This window comes from Lepisma saccharinum, chromosome 25 (assembly GCF_977018435.1).
Source record: "Lepisma saccharinum chromosome 25, izLepSacc3.1, whole genome shotgun sequence".
NCBI classification, from domain to species: Eukaryota; Metazoa; Arthropoda; class Insecta; order Zygentoma; family Lepismatidae; genus Lepisma; species Lepisma saccharinum.
The window spans coordinates 50,959,364-50,978,588 of record NC_139253.1 but is presented as its reverse complement, the minus strand read 5'-3'; the positions used below and the strand labels follow the sequence as shown (position 1 = coordinate 50,978,588).

General features: G+C 35.7%; 1 protein-coding gene across 3 annotated transcripts in view; it reads right to left on the bottom strand.

Moving 5' to 3' along the window:
• LOC145978609 (uncharacterized) overlaps positions 1-19,225 on the bottom strand; it is a 37,513-nt gene that overhangs the window by 2,586 nt on the left and 15,702 nt on the right. The window contains exons 2-7 of one of the 3 annotated variants that reach the window (XM_083111333.1): positions 16,144-16,318; positions 13,636-13,737; positions 11,361-11,486; positions 3,966-4,049; positions 1,320-1,451; positions 254-375 (exon numbers count right to left, since the gene is read on the bottom strand). In XM_083111333.1, coding sequence (XP_082967459.1) covers positions 254-375; positions 1,320-1,451; positions 3,966-4,049; positions 11,361-11,486; positions 13,636-13,737; positions 16,144-16,317 — 740 coding nt within the window. In that variant the 5' untranslated portion in view covers position 16,318. The remainder of the gene's footprint in view (positions 1-253; positions 376-1,319; positions 1,452-3,965; positions 4,050-11,360; positions 11,487-13,635; positions 13,738-16,143; positions 16,319-19,225) is intronic. The other 2 variants (XM_083111334.1, XM_083111335.1) reach the window with 2 other exon arrangements.

Below are 19,225 nucleotides of genomic sequence, written 5' to 3'. Positions count from 1 at the left end.
AGTCTTGTCGCCATATTTTAAAAATAATTGCAGGCAAATTTTCTTCGTTCGTCGTTATTTCAGCATATCGTGTATCAGCTATATTTATATTTAATTTTAACCTGTTTTCTACCCTCTCTTATCTTTATCTCTGTAGGATATGACTACACGCACACATACATCTTAAAATGTGGTTAGTCCGTAAATTTTACGAGATAAAGTAATAATAATAATAATAACATTCGTATTAAATATTAACGAGTTTTAAACTTACGTTCCCAATTGGCAATAAAGGAAGCCTGATCCTTGAGTTTCTCTCGAACATTCTCTGTTTGCTTCACACACGTACTTGTGCACGCATGCATCATCACTGGTCTTAAACGTCCTCACGAAACCCTACAAAGAAACAAAATAAAAATTGATTGCAGAATTGAAGTGGATGAAGAAATAAGTGCTTAATCCAAATGTATATACCCAAACAAAAATTTTCTTCTTGGTCCATTCTTAAGTTGTTGCGACGTTCTATTCACACAGAAGAAGTGTGTTGGTATACTTTAGTTTACATAATAGAGAATTAATTCATACAGAATGGTTTATGTTTATGTATGGTCCTGAAATAGGCAGCAAGAATCACGTCAATGTAAATTATTCAAGGACACAAAACATCACAATATTTTTTTGATCCAGTTGCTACACATTTGACGATTTTATAGAGATAATCAGGATATTTATCATATAATATGCTGTTTTCCTAGCAATTGATTCTGCCTGGTGTAATCATGTAATTAAGATACATATGCTATTCTTCAATTGGAAGTAGCAACATGTAAAAATACCATTATTTACACCATTGAAATAATTTTAAGAGGTCTTTAAATCCATATGAACTGAAAGCTCAAGTACTTCTGTAAGCCATCTGGTGCTGGCATTTTGTTCTTCTGAAACATGGGTCTGACACAATCGTAGATCTAACATGCATCTTTCAACATTCCCCATACCTGACTCCCATATTATCTTCCTGCAAGGCTTTTTTATCTACCGAGTATATAAACTTGTAGTATTATCTTTCTCCTTCCATTACTTCTTATCATTACCCTATGAAGGTCATATAGTCTACGAACTTTAGCGCGATAGTTTCTTAATTTGTAATTGCAATATTCTCCTAAATTACTAAATCCTTAAATCTTTTATATGTAGGAGGACAAACTTCACAAAAACACAAGCAACAGGAAATATTATATGATAATTTTAGCCTTGGCCATTGTTGTAGAAAATGAGAGAGTAGTTTCTTTTTTATTGCCAGTTAAGTAGATAGGCCATAGAGTTTCAATATTCTTTACCTTGAGGAGCGAGAGTCCTGCAATCGCTGCTTCTGACAGACTGTCTTTCTTGCCAATGGATCTTGCTGCCATGGACCTGTGGCTGAAGGAAGTTTTCAAGGCATCCAGTAGGTTTACAACGATGTTGATGAACTGGAAGCAGAAACAGAACAGATTGGAATAACGATTAACGAAGCTTTTTTCAGTGGTTAAGGTGTAAGTGCACAAAAATATTGCTTTGTATACTTTGTTTCCGAAGTGTAAATGTGTAACCTTCATTCACAATACAGTGCTTCGGTTATCCACACAGATTCTAACAAAAACTTGACAGTGCACGCATACATACACTTGCTTCTGTTATCATGTTAGTATATTTTCCCTGTGCGTTTATAGTCTCCATTACGTCATGAATGAAGAGAAAGCACAATAAATGTGCAATTCAAGCCGGATAATATTTGAACTAATATGAACCTAATAGTGTAACATTTGGCTTACAATTATACTGTACGTGTAATTTGTGAGGAGAGGCACTGCCATCAACTGTACAGATTGTTGATATTGGTCGAAATATTAGTCTTTAAAACGCTCAGGCTTTCTTTCCAGCCTTTGAGTTATTTTGTCTACATCATTCAATTGCTGTAATATTTTCGTGCATGATGCATGTACTCCATGTCTTTTGTCGTATTATAATATTCGTTTACGTAACTGAGTATTGTAGTGTTCATTATTCACTGTTCTTGATTTTTTTGTTATTATTATTTTAATTCAAGCGCTTTTGTAGCCGGAACGCTTTACGCGGTATCTGCATCACAAGAAAAACCGGTTAGTTTTTTTGCTGGGTATTTGTTTCCACAAAGCAAGTGACTATCAACTTTCTCTCAGCTAGTCATATGTATAGAGAGGTAATTGCAACGAGATACTTATCACAGCATGCAAAATATCTACTTTGTATCTATCATTAATAATTGTACAGTTTAGGCATTAATCTAATCGACGAATATTTTTTTTGGAGCGCTTGTGTATATATCTTATATAAATTATATACATATGTTTTGAGAAGCACAGATGATAATATATAATGCTTTGCTTTAGCTTGTTCTTAGGAAACATCTCCGAAAAAACCCACTAATGATATATGTTTTTGGTAGTACTTTTTAGAAAGCTGCATCATCATTAATAAACATGTGTCTTTTTTGAAGCCTCCATCGCTCAAAATATGTAATTTGCAATTAACAAGCACTTATAAAAATACATATTAAGATTAAGCTTTTCAGAGAGAGTTCTCTGGCAAAATATCACGAGTCACATCCTTAAGAAGGGAATAAGATATTTAAGAAAGATTAAAATATTAAATATGCAGACATTTATTTAAAAGAAACGGGTTACTAAAGAACTGTTAAGAAGATACAATGCATTTTGCAACTTGTGTTGCTTCAAACCTTACGATAGCAGAAGAAAGTTAGAATTAGAAAGTTATATTAGATCAGAAGTAATCAAGGTAATGGAAATTGCAAATATTAATTGGTTTAGTGAATGAAAACCTGTAACCAAATGGTGCAAAATATACACTACTACTTTTATTTGCACTGTTATAGAAGCTTATGTTAATCTAATGTGTGTATATACACATTTGTCTTAGTATTTTAAAATTACTGGTTATTATTTTTACATAAAAGTTTAAAAGTTTTCTTTCTTTGTAGATTTTGTTAACGATCTGAACTGCTTGAGTCTATATATTAACTGCTTTGTAATTTTATAAAAAACTTTTTTTCAAATGTTGAATGTTGTGTCTATTAAGCTTTTTGTTGTACGAGAAGATATATTCTCCACATGACGAAAGTAAGCCAGTTGTTGTAAGATATGAAGCATTTGATTTTAAATGTTCAATTGCCCACCCCCCTTTTTACATTTCAACATTCAGGAACGAATGGAGAAGGAATTAGCACTCTATTATATAAAAATATATTATATAAATATTTATCGTTCACGTGAACTCGTACAATTCAATATTTTATCAACTAACTCTAACTGGTAAAGTCTACAGAGTCAACACTCTAATTTTCGTTTCGCTCAAACTAAACATATATGTTATTTTTGTGCGATGAAAGTTATTTTACTTGATTATGTATTTATATTTTTAACAATTTTGTGTAAATAACATTTAGAGAGGAAATTACCCTTCTATTTACACGATCTTGTCATTTAATTAAATGCAGAAAATCGGTGAAATAATTAAGAAAATTATATTTGTTTTTATCGTTTTTACGGAAACGATTATATATTTTCTAAATAGTCACTTAAACTATTTTTGTTACTCTGCGATCTATTTGCTTTAATGATGAAATGTGCATTTGACCTTGACCATGTTGTAATTAACTATAGTTCTTGAAATATAACTCTTTCCCCTTCCTATAAATATATAAGTGCACCCTTAGAAACATTAATCAATTATAGTTTCAGCAATGCTGATGCTAATTGGTTGCTCGCCGTGCAGGCACACCAATACGTCATAGGTTTTCGAGAAAGCGTTACACCTCACGGCCTATATAATATGCATAGCGTGGTAGCAAAGTGGGTGCAGCAGTGAGTAACATGAATGATACAATACCTTGCTGAAGAGTGGAAGAAAAATCAAGGGTGCGTTGAAAGGTGCGAAGCAGCACTTACCTCTCCTGCCTGCTTAGCCATCGTAGCAACTTGGTCCGGATCTTTTGCTCCCAGCATAGTCGAGATGACAGCCGTCAGGATACCCTGGACACACCGAAACCAAGAGGTCACATTCATTCTTAAAGCCCTCATACATACATATAGATATACTGAAGGAGCATGCACCCGAAAATAAGCTCACTTATGTGCTTCTATCCTATTGCAAAGATCAAAGAATAGGAAGATATTTTGAAGAGGAGATTGGAAACTTAACCTACATTTTAAAAGCAGATAAACATTTTCTTTTTACAGATCAAATATTGTAGAACTTCAAGTGCTCAGTTTACGACGGGAACGCAACATACTTGGTTGTTTCATTTGTGGAGTCCCTCGATATTAAATATTGAACATTTTATATGAATACTACAAGAAGCACGAGCACTATAATATATATATCGTGCGATCTACACTTATATTTGCACATGATTCCTGAGTGGACACGTTACAACAATTTTATTTATGGGGCCTATTTAAATTATGTACAAAATTAAAAGGAAGACGTACTTTTTTTTCTCAAATTCACACATCCCTTTCATACCAATACCGGCATATTAAATACCAGAATTCCATTTTCTTTTAAAGTCACTGAATATATTTTTTCTACAGTCAAGTATGAAATAATCTGACATAATATCACCCAAGAATATTTATTTCTCAGTACTGACTGGTCACATTATAATATTAAAGAATTGTTTATCATGTAGACTATATTTTAATTTTACGTCGCCTGTCTCTTCTTTCTTTTAATCGCGTGTATCAGAATGTTGAATTGATGAAAGGAATAAAAAACAACAATTCATGATTTATTGATGAAAGGAATGAAGCAACTTACCCGGGATTCAAACCCCGAATCTCTGGTTCGATATTCTAACCAGTACATCATTTCATAAAATGTCTCTGCATTCTTGCTTTTAACCTATCTCTAGTTTAAAGTTTTATTTCCAGTACAACATGAAAATTTTGCTTTTGAAGAATAAATGGAATTGTTACATAAGTGTATCGTGGAACAAAATCGAGAATTTTTCAGTTTTTTGGACCATGTATTGCATGGTTCATACACTTCTGTGTCGGGATATAACTTATTTGCGAAGAGATGCCTCGACAACATGACCAGAAAAATAGTTGGTAATTTATCCAATAGATTGAAGTAACACCATAGAAAATGACCATAGGAAAATATTTGGAAGAGTTTCAAGTTAATTGGGTAATTAACAAGAACGGTAGAATGATTACAAACGTCGTGTCACGCGAACTCAAGGGAGCGTCAAGTTATTGAACTGTGCTAACTGAACACGAGTCACGTTCTTTGAACGCATTTATCACTTACTTGACACATTTTGCAGTTAGCTCGTTTATATTGTGAAGAAACGATAAGCGGAAATACTAAAATGTTTGTGCCCTGATTAGAGGTCTGCACGGGCTCGGGCCAGGCCCTCGGGCCTAGGCCCGGCCCGGCCCGCGGGCCGGACTCGGGCCATAAATAACCAGAACTTCTCGGGCTCGGGTCGGGCCCGGGCCTCGTGGCTATTTTGTTAGCGAATATTCTCATCGAAAAATAATTTTTAATTATTGAAATTATGGTTTACTTCGAGAATGAGAATAGGAGCACGAAGTACAACAGTGCCCATTTTTTTTTCAAATGCTGAATTGGAAAGTAATTTTAATTATGTTTTCGGGCTCGGGCCGGGCTCATGTTTACTTATTATCGGACTCGGGTCGGGTTCGGGTTTCATTTCCTCGGGCCGGGACGGACTCGGGCCTTACAATTTAGGCCCGTGCAGACCTCTAGCCCTGATACAGTTCTTTTATTTTTGTAATATTAATATTTCCTATGTGCACACATCTACAAGATATTTGCAGCTAAATTGGGCAAAAGACAGGAACTGCTTTAGAGTAAGGAGACGAGTTATGGCATAGGCATCCTGACTGAGGTTTTCATTTCATCTTTCTCAGCCTCTTCAATCAATTCGCCAATTAATATGCGTAAAACATCATCAAAGATGGAGTTATCCCCGAGTAACACGCTGTTTTGATGTTAAGCTTAGTCGATTTTTTATTCTATTTTGTTTTTTCTGCCAGTTTTGGATAATCACGAAAAAGTTGAAATTGATGAATAGACAATCGCAAACAAAAGTGGCACAGAGTGTTATATTGGCTGTGAGTCCAGACGCCAGAGCCTCATTAGTCTGCAAAATGCAGCCCAGGAAGAGTTCTATATGTGGGTGTCCACGAAGAGGGTAATGTCTTACACCCCTTGACGGTGAGGATAACGCTCAATAAATGATCAGATTTTTTCATTATATGTGTGAGTTGGTGAGTCAGTCAATTTGTCATCAGTTCTGGCTATATTTGTTGTAGGTAAGAGAAGAAGTGTTGTTGGAAACTGGAGTTTGAGAACCAACTGTTGAAGCACTCATCCACGAAGCAAATCAATCCGCACCCACCCACTAAGCAGTACAAAACACATTCTTCAGGAATTCTAGAAAGAAGGTTGCTTATATGGGTCAACGACGTACTCTTTTCACGTGACAATAAGAACTTGCGTAGAGCTGCAATTTAGGGTCAGCTAACAATAAACGTTTTCGAGTTTCGTAGCGTGAAAATCATCACATAACTAGTTCTGGCCACAATACTTTCTTTCCGCTGCCTCCAGCAGTCCGTCCGCGACCTACATTCTCCCGCGGTTGCCGGGTCGTTCACCTTGCAAACCCTGGAACGGTGGCTAGGAGATCCCGTTATGTGAGTCAAGATTACTTTTTCCCCACGAGCCTACCTGCCTCGAGTGCCATCCACGTAAAACACGATTAAATACTGAACTGGAAAAGCCCACGTGAAATTCTTTAGGCTAGATTCTCCCAAGTTGACTTGTGCAAGGAAAAAGACAGTTTCCATCTTAGCCGGTCACTCCAGACATTTTTGTTAGAATAGGGACAGGCCGTTGATAAAGAAAAATGAATAGTAGACATAATAATGATAACATAAATATTATTATTAACTAGTAATAGTCTCGTATATCTTTATTCTATTCGGCCCACCTCTTTGGAGGAATGACTATCACAGCGCGCTACGACACCACGGGTCCCGGAGTTCGAATGCCGGAATGGGCGTGGGTGTTCTTTATGAGCGGGGAATGTATGTAAATACATAATTATGAATGAAGCTGAAATCAGTTATCTTTGTGCATCATGGCATGTAGACTCGAAAAATTAAGTTTTTATTTTCCATATTTGTTCATATTTTACATATTTTAGTTATTTTTACATAATATTTCCATATTTCAGAACATTTCTCAACATACACTCCATATTCGCGCAATAACTACGTGTCCTCGAGTGACCGAATTCCTGTTTATTTACAATTGTTGTCGACAATAAAGAATGAGGGCTCAAGCATCACTCCACACGTACAGCAACATTTTGTTATTCAATGTTTGGGATACAGAAAATGAAAACACATTTTGTATTGTTTCACAATTAATGTCAATGTAAACGTATTGTATTTTATGTAGCTCGTATAGTGTCTTATATTATTAAATAGGTAAATTTTTACAATTTTAAGTCCATATTTAACTCTATATTTTGGTGAAAATAACTAAATATGTATTTACATATTTAGCACATTTTTACTACATATAAATCCGTTCCCTGTTTATGAGTGTCCCTTCATTAACTTCATTATATTACCACTCATCCTCATCTTTGCGATTAGTCAAAACTAGAAGGAAAGCGTAAATAAACCAAATGAATGTTCGGCACATCAGATAAGTGAATGAATATTTGACACAGCCGTTTTATTTTATATGCACACAAGGCACTGAAATGCACAATTATTCTATTATGTTATTAATTCTTACATACCACGTTCAAGTAAGATATTTGAAAGTTAGGGGGAAATTTTAGTCTTAAAGTTTACGTGGCGTGATCTCTCACACAAACATGCCAATTCTGGAATTTAGACCTGATGGTTCCTACATTTTACACTCATTTTTTATAGTTAACTCATTTTTACTTGTATCTTGCTAGAATTTAATTGGTGTCGTCCCAATTGCGAACAGTCCTAATTGTAAACACTTGCTGCCTGAACAAACTCGAAGGACTATGTCCTAATCGCGAACACATTTTTCTGCCTTGGGACCTACAACTTTCTCTCACACTTCCCGAGTCTATTTATCGATTTCTTTTTTAAAGGGACTCAGTTCCAGACTTGAGACTGATCAGTGTTTTGTTGGATCATAGAAAATTCGACATGATTAAAGTAGTCGTCAAAGTATGTATAATTTAATAATAAAAGTGTGGCCTATTGTTTATAGGAATACGTACGTACTGCACACTTCTTAACTAAACACAGCTTCTTCATTTAATAATACAATTATTAACTTTACCTAAATTTCAAATTCAAATTTCAAAACATGTGACACTGTTCTTAAAAATTTAGGATTCCACCAATCTCCTTGTACTTGTTAGTGCTCCTCGCCAAAAAAACAAGAACACATTTTTTCCCTTCCGTTGTACATCTTCCAGGATCATTTCCATCCTAAGAATTATGCCATTAGACCTTTCTACCTCAGCCTTTAAGTTTTATAAGGTCTTTCACTCTCGTATGTGGATCACCTAGCTCACTGTTGATTTTGCTGTTCCATCCCTCCACTACATTATCTGTCCGGTGCTTCCTGTTGAAGCAGTTTCACATCACTTAGGCACCAAGGGGTTTTCGAATGAAAGTCAGATTACGTCGACAGACTGAAAGGGTGAAATGGCCTTGGAGGGATTTACAAAGCAGAAGACCATGATAAGTCAATAAGGTTCGCTATTGTTGTTAGTCATACCAGCTGTCTCTTTGCGTCGCTACCTTATATGTTTATGAAAACAGGTTTTTCAGTTTCATGTGTTCGCAATTAGGACATGAAATTATTTCTAACTTTTATGTGTTCTGAATTAGGATGATTTAGGCATTGTTCGCAAATTAGGACACAACAATTTAATTAGCGGTGCAGTATTTTGTTTTCGAATTTCAAAATAATACTTTTTTTTAATGAAATGAATTATGCTCTCTAGCGGGGAGGGGTCGACTGATCGCTTCGATCCCCTCTTGAGAAAATGATATTACTTATTTGGAAGGAGTGCCCTGTAGTAATACTTTGAAACCGGCCTGAACATAATTTCAACAGGAGTGAATGTCAAATATTATTTTGTTTCGTTCAAAAGTCCATGTCATTCTGTGAAGAAGAAAGTCACCGTGATCACAACACTACAAGGATAATATAAATAACCAACTCTCACATTTTTCTTCAACGAATTAACAAAACTCATCCATCGATTAGTTAACTTTAATCTCAGATATTGAATATAATTTTCATCAGTTATTAACGTAACATTGCCCTAAAATTTTGAACTCAGTTATCAGAATTATTCTTTCTCGTGCTTTATTCCAGTCTTGAAATTTGCTAAAATTTGTTCTGAAGTATTGCATTTCTTTTACGTCCGTGATAATTTTTAGCGATAGGTACTAAAACTCTGTACTATTACTTAACATGCAAGGATTAATGTAATATTGTAATTTAAAAATACAATTTTTCTATAATTCATCTTACAAAATTTAGTTCTTAGAATTCGTGTGATGTTGTCATTTTTTAAAAAAGAAAACATTATCAGGATGTCAGGACTATTAATTTGCACATGTTAAAGAGCAATAGTAATTTGGGATTCAACAGAATTGTTAATCCTCGATCAGGTAAGAAATGAAAGCCGCGAAGCCTAAGTAGTAGGTTTTTATTATTTTTAGAATCGTGATTTTGTGTTGGTAATAGTCTGTTAAAGATAAGGACACACGCGACGTAACTGTTTTTTTGTTTTTTTTTAACGGTACATTTACGTACATCGTGCATCGTCATATGATTAAGAGATCTGAAAGTGTGCAGGAGATGAGTTTCTCTGGGTCTCGACGCTCTCTCCCTTAGCGCATGTCGTGAGGGACCCAAGGGGAACGGCATGAACAGTTAATAGGCCTACACACGCTACAAAAGAGGACACAAACGGCACTTCTGGCATTCAACTATATCTTATCGTCGCTCTGCTTCAACAAGAAAAAAAAACTGACAACCTAGATTGCGATTAAGATTCGAACAAAATACCCTCTTTGCAGAGCCAGAATAATTCATCCCTGCGTCGCCACGTTGGTATATTTCGCCAGGATGAACGTGTTTTCATCAGTATGATAATATTTGAAATTGTATTGCGTGTGTCAACACGTTCAGTCGCATGCCATCACTGTCAACTCTGTCTAAATGTCTCAATGAAGTACGTAATATACATTTATTAAACAACTTCCATGCAATATTTATACAAGCGAGAAAGTGTTAATAAGCATTATGATACTTCATATGAAATTAATATAGAGGGTAATATGAGTTAAATGGGAATACTATAGTTTCTATGGTCTTTCCTCAGAAGATAGAAAGGAAATTATTCACAGAGAAAGTACCAATTATTGAGGAATACGAATTCTGAGGTGGTTTTTCATAACAATTTTGATGGTGTAAATATTTCTGATACAGAACTTTTCTTAGGAACAAAAATGAAGAAATACGACACAGTTTGAGAAGAAAATATGTAGAATTTCAAGAATGAGAAAAGCAGGATGAAGTCAGATGTCATAGCATTGTTCAATTTCAGCTCTTTCATACAATCAGTCACACTGCACAGTCATACAGTGGTTGTCATACCTGTACATGTCTAGTAGTAGGTGTCTCCTGTCAGTCTGAACTAACGACCAACATTAGATGTAAATATTTTTAACGTGTCACAGTTTTCGAATATTTTTGTGCAGGAGAAAAGAGATATGCAAGCTTGTACTACGAATCAGCACGTGAGTCACTAAGCAGTGATAAGTAAGCATATATTTTCATAAACTATATTATCTAATATTTTTGCTTGCTATATAAAAGTTATAGCTATGTGGTGTAAGACAGATAAAATAAGCACTGATCAATATTAAAACACTTCTAATTCTAACAGAAAAATGAACTAAATAATAATAGTAGATGGGAAGATCTAGGAGGAATACTCAGCTTAGAAAGGATAATCCCCAACCTTACACGGTAATGAAATTCTGCTTCTCTGCAGAGTAATTGTTTTATAGTTTAGAAATCAACATTTTAAATATTATTTATACAAGAATAGTCGGATTTTAAAATCTTAATATCTATCGATGACAATCTGTTCCTCATCGATTCTTCCGACTGTTTGATTTGCTGATTTCAATACCGTTTTGTATCCCCAATGCGTTATGTGATTGAATAAAAGAAAACACGATGTTTTCCTCAAGCTAGAGAATGGTTTAAAATGAAAACAATATTACCTGGAGAGGTGAGGAGTTATCTACTTTATCGATACCGTCACTGCTGCCGCCGCCACCGCCAAGGAAAGCCGTGAGGATCTTCAATCCAACGGCCAGGATGTTCGCCCAAGGGGACGGCGCAATGCTCTGCAAGGAAAAGAAACGTGAAGGTTGTTTAAAGTCCACTTTGTAACACAAAAGTTATTTGGAGTTGGTCAACGGTTTTACGTGAGAGTCCAACCAACAAGAAAGTCTCACACTTGGAACTCAACACTTATCTTACTCACTGGGGTAACAGATAGGCTAAGGGAAGAAAATAACTATGAAGTGCAATTGAAAGAAGTTTCATCGAGAGTAAAGTGATGATGCAATTGATAGATCAACCAAGTTTGACCTACAACTTTCTGTGCATGTAGTAAACATATAGTAAAACTTTCCGTGATACTACTTGAGGTCAGCCTAACAACATGTCAGGGAAAAACAGTAGATATCGAAGGAAGAAGATAATGTTTTTGCCGATTAGGATATTACAGTAGGCTTATTGCAAGGCTCACTTGGGCTCTAAGAAACAATACTCCATAGCATACTTCCTCATAATTACATGAGTACATGAGTGGAAATTAAGTTGCATGCCCACTTGGCCAACTGATACAATGAATGAACATAATGGCATGTTTTTTCTAGTTTAACTTTTCGAAGAGCATGTAACATTCAGATAAAGTTGGAACGTTTTGGGCTGCTTATCTACAACAAGATTTAAGCTTAACTTTGTTTTATTTGTCAATTGCATAGCTATACAAATAAAGCTTCATTTGTGCTTTCAGGATTACCTGGAGCTTCCTCTCACAATATATGTGGTTGTCATTTAATTTGAAATGTATCAAATTCATTCTTTTTTGCGTGAATCCTGCTATGATCGTAGCACAATAAAATATTTCCGTAATCTGAAGTTGTTCATAATCCTCTGAGAGGCAAGGTGTGGATTCTGATAAAATACAAACTTGTGGATCATTATGGAATTCATGGTAACTACTTTTTTCCTGCCAAAGAGGTGACAGAACCGCAAACGAGAATACATGCTTGCAAACCCGTTGGATGTGCTTCTGAATACTACTAGTTTGTCAGTTGGGGTTGGAGATCTCGGAACACCCCCCGCATTCTCCAGACCTCAGTCCATGCAACTTTTATTTGATTTCCAAAGCGAAGAAGCTGTTGCGTGGGAAACGCTTTGCGAATAAGGAGGACATTTTGGTCGGGTTTACAACGAGTGGTGCAACACATTAGTGACTATCATACAGCTAGTGGTATTCACCGCCCTCCCCCATACCTTGAAACGTATCATGGACAATCTGGGAGACTATTTTGAGGATGTTAGTTTGTAAGCATTGCAGTGTAGATTATCTTTCTGTAATAAAAGATGTTTTCCTTCTGAAACGATAGTTGTCTTACAGTATCAGTTTCCAATGTCCCCTGAGGGCCTCCCCGATGGCGTAATGGTAACGTCGTCGCCTTGTAATTAAGGGGTCCCAGGTTCGATACCCGGTGGAGGAACGTGGCACAGTGGTTCGGATTCCACTTTAAACTGTAGGTCCAGTCAAGATTAGCCCTTCTGCGCATAAAGTGGACTTAAAGCAACAATTCATTTATTCATTCCATGTTCCCTGACATTTTTCACTGACCCAGACTAATTTAGTGGTGTCATTCAGAGGCACATTCAACGGCCTTTCAAATATGCATTCTGACATTGCAGTTTTGACACCAGTTTGGCAGGAAAAAAGTACTTGCCATGAATTCCATAATGACCCTTATATATTCCATTCATATTTTGTAAACTCATCAGAAGTAGGTATGTCGGTGCTATCCCTTACCCCTCCTCCCATTTTACTCTTGAAATTATTTCAGCTGATCAACACATATATACTAACACTGACAATGATCTATAATGGATGAATCAGAAAGAGCAATTTTTCCTAACAGATAAAAATATCCATAGAGTTAGGATATTTTAATGCGAGCTAAATATAGTAAAATCGGATTAAAGTAGCAGAGTTTCAGTCGTTTGGGAGTTATTTTGGAAATGTCAAGGACAGTTAATTTAATCGATTTCATGGCTGCAAAGCTTCGCCAACACTTAACAAATGATAGTGCGTTTAGTTTTCTTAAAGAAGTAACTTTAATTTTTAATATTTATACCAATCCTAGCGTGCACAAAAGATGAGTTAATGATCACGTGTGCCCATCACCAACGATATACAGAGTGATATCTACACAATTTCATGCGCTGTAAATTACTAACCGAATCCGTATCGATGCTGTCTGATTTATTAGGTCCCTGAGCCACTGGAGTGAAGAGCAGCTGCATCACCATGCCCAGCATGTTGCTCCAGGAGAAGCCATCCTAGAAGGAATAAGATTCGTCACTGCTGGAGCACAGCACTCAGATTTGTGCAAATGTTGTGTTCTGGGGTTTTCATTACAGTTGTTAGAAAGCACCATTTGGAACTAAGAGGATCTGAGTGGAAAATCGCTGAATGTATACATGTGTATACAACGTGTAGGGTTGTTTTTAGCTCATCACAAATTTATGTGTTTCAGATTTATATTAATACGAATTGAAGATCGGTAAACTAAAATTGAACCTCCTCTTCCTGTAATTCTAAGATGACCTTGTGATACTTACACTTTTTTTTACTTTTAGAAACATTACATGAAACTATTTCTTTTCATTTCCGCATCGTAGCAGTGTTTATCTATAATCCTTGCATTTCAAACGGATCTGGTTGAAACGTTTTATACAACAGGGTGATGCTCGCTGTGGCAGAAGAATGTTACATTCAGAAGTTTATTATGGAAACCACTTGTTGCATTCTACTCGTGACAAAGTTGCTTTAAACTTTATCAAATCTTCCCTCTGCCTCATTTCTAGACGATACAATCGTTTGAAATCATCACTTTAACAGACACTTCGTACACGGCCCTGAACAAACTGAACCAGGCTTAAGAAATAGTTAATAACATGTGAAACACACTAAATCAGGCATATCAAACTTTGCTCCTTTGTAGACGTTAATACGAGTATATGAAAGGTTGAAACTTCAAACAATGAATTTCATTATTTCTGGTTTATAATAAGCCCCCAAAGTTTGACACATATTTGTTCATAATACTAAATAATGAAATGAGCACTCCATACTAGGCTAGTTCTGAATATAAAACTATTTTTAGTGGGTGGTGAATATTTAAATAGAGGCGCGGTTATCCAGTCAGTTGTCGACCTCAGGGGTCCTGTGTAAGACATGGTTGTTTGTGCTTGTGTGCCTTGAATGAAAAAGTATAGATTTAAGTCTAATTTTTTTATGGTAAAAACAAATACAGGAGAAATTTCAGCTTAGGAGTTCTTCCTTTAAAGAAAAGTCGATAGGGTGTCTGACTGCCACGCGGGAGACCAGAGTTCCATTCCAGAGTGAGTGACTTCAGGTGAGAATTTTTCACTAATGTTCCTGCATGGAGCGACTCTGAGATTCACCCAACCTCTAATTAATCTGTACCTGGATGTAACCCCGTGGGGATGGAGGGGGTTAAGGCGGCCTGAGCGCAGTAATGATCACATCACCTCCTCAAATCGCCGAAATTATGTAGTGTAAAGTCCTGCCTTCACATGCCTTCACGGCATGCTGCAATGACTGCAAGGGTAGCTTTACCATTTTTATAAATAAATAAAATATGAGATATATTCAGAACATTTCACTACAACAACTCGTAGGGTTTTCATTGAGTAGTGATATTTTTTATTATTATTTCAAATCATGTCCTAATGTTCTTTCCACTTCTGGATTCGTTTACTTTAAATGTTGGTGTAATCGAATCTATAATCAATATTCAGCAATACCTGCCATTAAATATACAGCTCTGCATTCAAACCACCGTGGTGCATCGTAAAGAATCAATAAATTATTATTAGTAGTAGTTGTAGTAGGTTAGGAGATTTGGCCCTTCGAAATTTAAGTTGATATTTAATGGTCTTAGCTGAGAAATAAGTTTGCCAGGGCAGCAACCTCAGGCAAGGACATTACAAGCTCTCGCTGATTTTGTTCTTTGCTCTATCTGACCGCATCATATTATGGTTGCTTTAGTTGGATATCGGTGTACGTACAATGAAGTTCAAAGATGTGTGTACTCAAATTGTCTGTCACCATACAACATCTACAATTTTTTCGATATGAAGTTCTAAAATTAAATCCAAACTGTCAACAAGGCAGAGACAGCCCTGTCTAACAGCACGAGTACAAATGTTGCAAGTGGGGTGTAAGGGATGACCCTTTCTGAAGATACCCATACGTCAACCTCTCTTTCATATAGCACACCGCGGACTGCATTTTGCAGACTATCGAGGCTCTGGAGTGTACACTCACAGCCAGTAAAAACCTTATGTCGAAATTGCGTATTGTGCTGTCCCTGTCGGTTGTTGCTTCATCCATATAATCTTATCACTATTTAATCCCCATCGTCACAATTAGCCAAACGTTGCAGAAAAGCGACGTAAAATAATAATAATAAAAAAAATCGCCTCGTGTAAGTGCATAGGATGTAATAATAAAATAATCGGTAATAGTGAAAGAAAATTTTTGTCCACGTATCTTTGAACTTGAGTGCACCAGATGCGTTTAAAGAAGTTCACTGACAACGCAGACTTCATGTTGTCAAAGGGATCCGCTAAAAAGCAACGTGTGACTCCATCTTTATAGTCTTTACAGACTAAATGTTGACATTCAGGTCATAGTTGTTTTGCACAACTGATTCTTACCTGCACTTGGTTGCCCTGGAGATCAAGGTCATTATCACTAACAACCTTCTTACTGGCGTTTGGTTTCTCAGCGAACTTCCTGGCCTCCGCCTGGCTTGGATAAGAGAAAGCTGGTGCTATGCTGGACGTCGCTACCAAGCTAAGGAGCAACCATCCAATTGCTTGCTTATGCATCCTGCAAGGAAACAAAAAAATATTTCCGGTCATTATTGTGCAATATTTTTTCAAGTTATTGTATTAAAGTTTTCTTGTGAACACTAAGTAGAGCTATAATTGTCGTCAAAGTAACTTACAAGAGCATGTTTGAAAACTCACATTTCTGGAACTTACAATGAAGATGATAGAAGAAAATCAAATGGTACCATATATATCGTTTCTACCAATAGCGACGCCAGTAAATAATTGAGAAGAAGGAGGGCAACCGCTTTTATGGAATTACATGGCTCACCCTAACCCCCTTTAGTGTTTTCACTGATTTATACCATAGAATTTTCGTATGTTGCTGATTTTTTGATAAATCATAATAATAACCATAGGATATGTATGTTGTATGGTTACAACATGTAACCATATGTATATGCATATCCGTATATGCTTATACGAATTTCAAACTGTAACTATTAAGACTTACGTTGAGAAAGTTACCATATCTTTATCAATTTATAAATATTCAGTTAATTATTATCTTCGTATCATTTACCAGGTCTATAGTTATTCGAGAGCTCGTTTTCGACCTGTTCAATATTCTGTCTCCATATTTATTTTGCCCTTAAATAGTAGGAAACCTGAATTCTTTTAGTATTTTTTCTTGTAATCGAATTTTGATTCCGGATTAATAATAAACACAACATGTGAAGCATGTTTTTTTAATTTTTACTTTCTGGAGTGAATATGTTAATATCATTCCAGTCACAGAATAACTTCTATCAGCACATTGTTACCACGTGTGTGTGTACCTTTATCTTCGAAATATCTATTTAGTACCATAAAAGTAGTAGTTGTGATATCATGACCTAATTAAACGTCATAGCTTGTTGAATCCAAGTACGAAATAAAAATGTCAAACACGTGAAAGTTGCTTTCGTGCAAAACTTGACAGTGGTTCACTGGGTATACGACAAGAAAGTTAATGGTCGTTTGAGCGTGACACTCGGTAATACAGCACGATAATGAACATTCTTTGATCTAATTGATGATTTCAAGGTTAACTGGTTTCAAGGTTAATGTGCCCATCCGACGTGGTTTGCAACATTTTTTAAAAAAGTGATGGTAAGGAAGAAAGGTTGGAACATCTCATCAGTTAGAACAGTTATGCGATAAGGTATTTATATTTCTTTTAAGCGGAAGGAAGCTTAAAAATATGTATAGCTTGTTGGTTTTAATACTTTAGAAAACTCAGACGTATGTGTTTGGTGTATGATACAAATACTACATGTAATCATTAGTATCTTGAGTTAATAATAATTTTTCTTCATTGCTCTTCCTCTTGCAGATCTGGGCAAGCAAAGCTCGTTCTGCGACTACAAAAATTGATCATTCATCGACGATATAGCCTTCTTAAATTTCTTTTTCCTTTTGGCTACCTGGAATCCTGAGAACATGTTGATTCCACTTTAATAGTTTTGAATTTGTTCCACCATAGCTTCGATCTTCCATTTATTTCAGATTTCTTCATTTCTAATTTTGTCTCGTAAGGTCCCCACACCCCCTATACGCCTTCATGGCGTGGTGCTAAGCACAGGGGAACACTTTACTTTTTTACTTTTTACTTTTAAGGTTACTCCACTTAAAGATGGCAAAAATCTAATTTGTGAACAATTTATTCTAGTTTTATCATGTTGACGAAGAGTCCAACATTCGCTACCGCATAGAAGAACCGGTTTCGAAATTGTATTATGGTATCTAATTTGAAGTTACTTTCTCATATGTTTTCCAAATTTTCTTTTTAAAATTACATTTAATATATTATGTTTTAATAAATTATTCTTTTTGGTGTTCGCACTGTGAAATATGGCTTCCTAAATACACAAATTCTGTTGCCTGTTCATACCTAGGTACATACATCGTTTATCACTTATTTCACTCTAGAAAGCTCTTTTATCATTTATTACCATTGACTTTGTTTTATCCTCTGAAATTTTCATGTTGTAATTTATAAGAATTGTTTGACGTTTGAAAACAGACCTTTGTAGATCATCTTCCACTTGCTGCCATCACTATCTGCTCGTCTGCAAATATTACTGTTTGTAGTATTTTATTTCCGTCATTATATATTTCCGAGGGTTTTAAATAATTTATTTGATACTTAAATGCTAACATCATTGAGACTGATTAAAATGATTATCCTTGCTATCGATATCATTTTTTTCGTGTTGACTGCCTGACTCATCGCCCCCCCCTCCAAAATAAATACTGTGATCGATTCCCGTAAGTGGACAGTGGTGTTACATTGTGTTTGTTTCTCTATGGATTTTATCTATTCATAATTCAACTTCATAATCGCAATCAAGCTTAAAAAGTAGGAAAGCGGCAAAAGAATTCCAAAACACCAGAAAACAACAAACTTGAATATACTAATATTCGAAAAGGTGAACACTAAACGAACTTTTCAAGACAATTATTAGGCCAAAATTCAAACCACTATTATATCTATACATAAAAAGTGAACTTAAAATAAAAACTCAAATAATGATACATCATATTATGTCCAATAATGGTACATCGTAACATGTAAATTGTGAGAGCAACCTAACCACAATTACTGGAGAAACCAAGTAAGAGTATAACAGAAATGGCGAAGACATCTACCACTTATCCTTGGCGGATAATTATGTATTCCATATTCATGAGGCAATGGTACACTTTCTCCTCGCAGTTTTTAGGTGGCAGTGTAAGCAGTTCTTAAAGAGTAACAAACGTTACTTTCACACTAAAGTGAAGTGAACATTAGTGACTTGAATTCAACGGTTTTTTTTTCACATTAATGAGAATATCGTGTATCTTTTCTTAGCTCGGAATTCAAGCCACGTATGTCCAGTAGAAACCTGTTTGAAAGCATTTTGTATGCGTTTCCCTGGTCTTT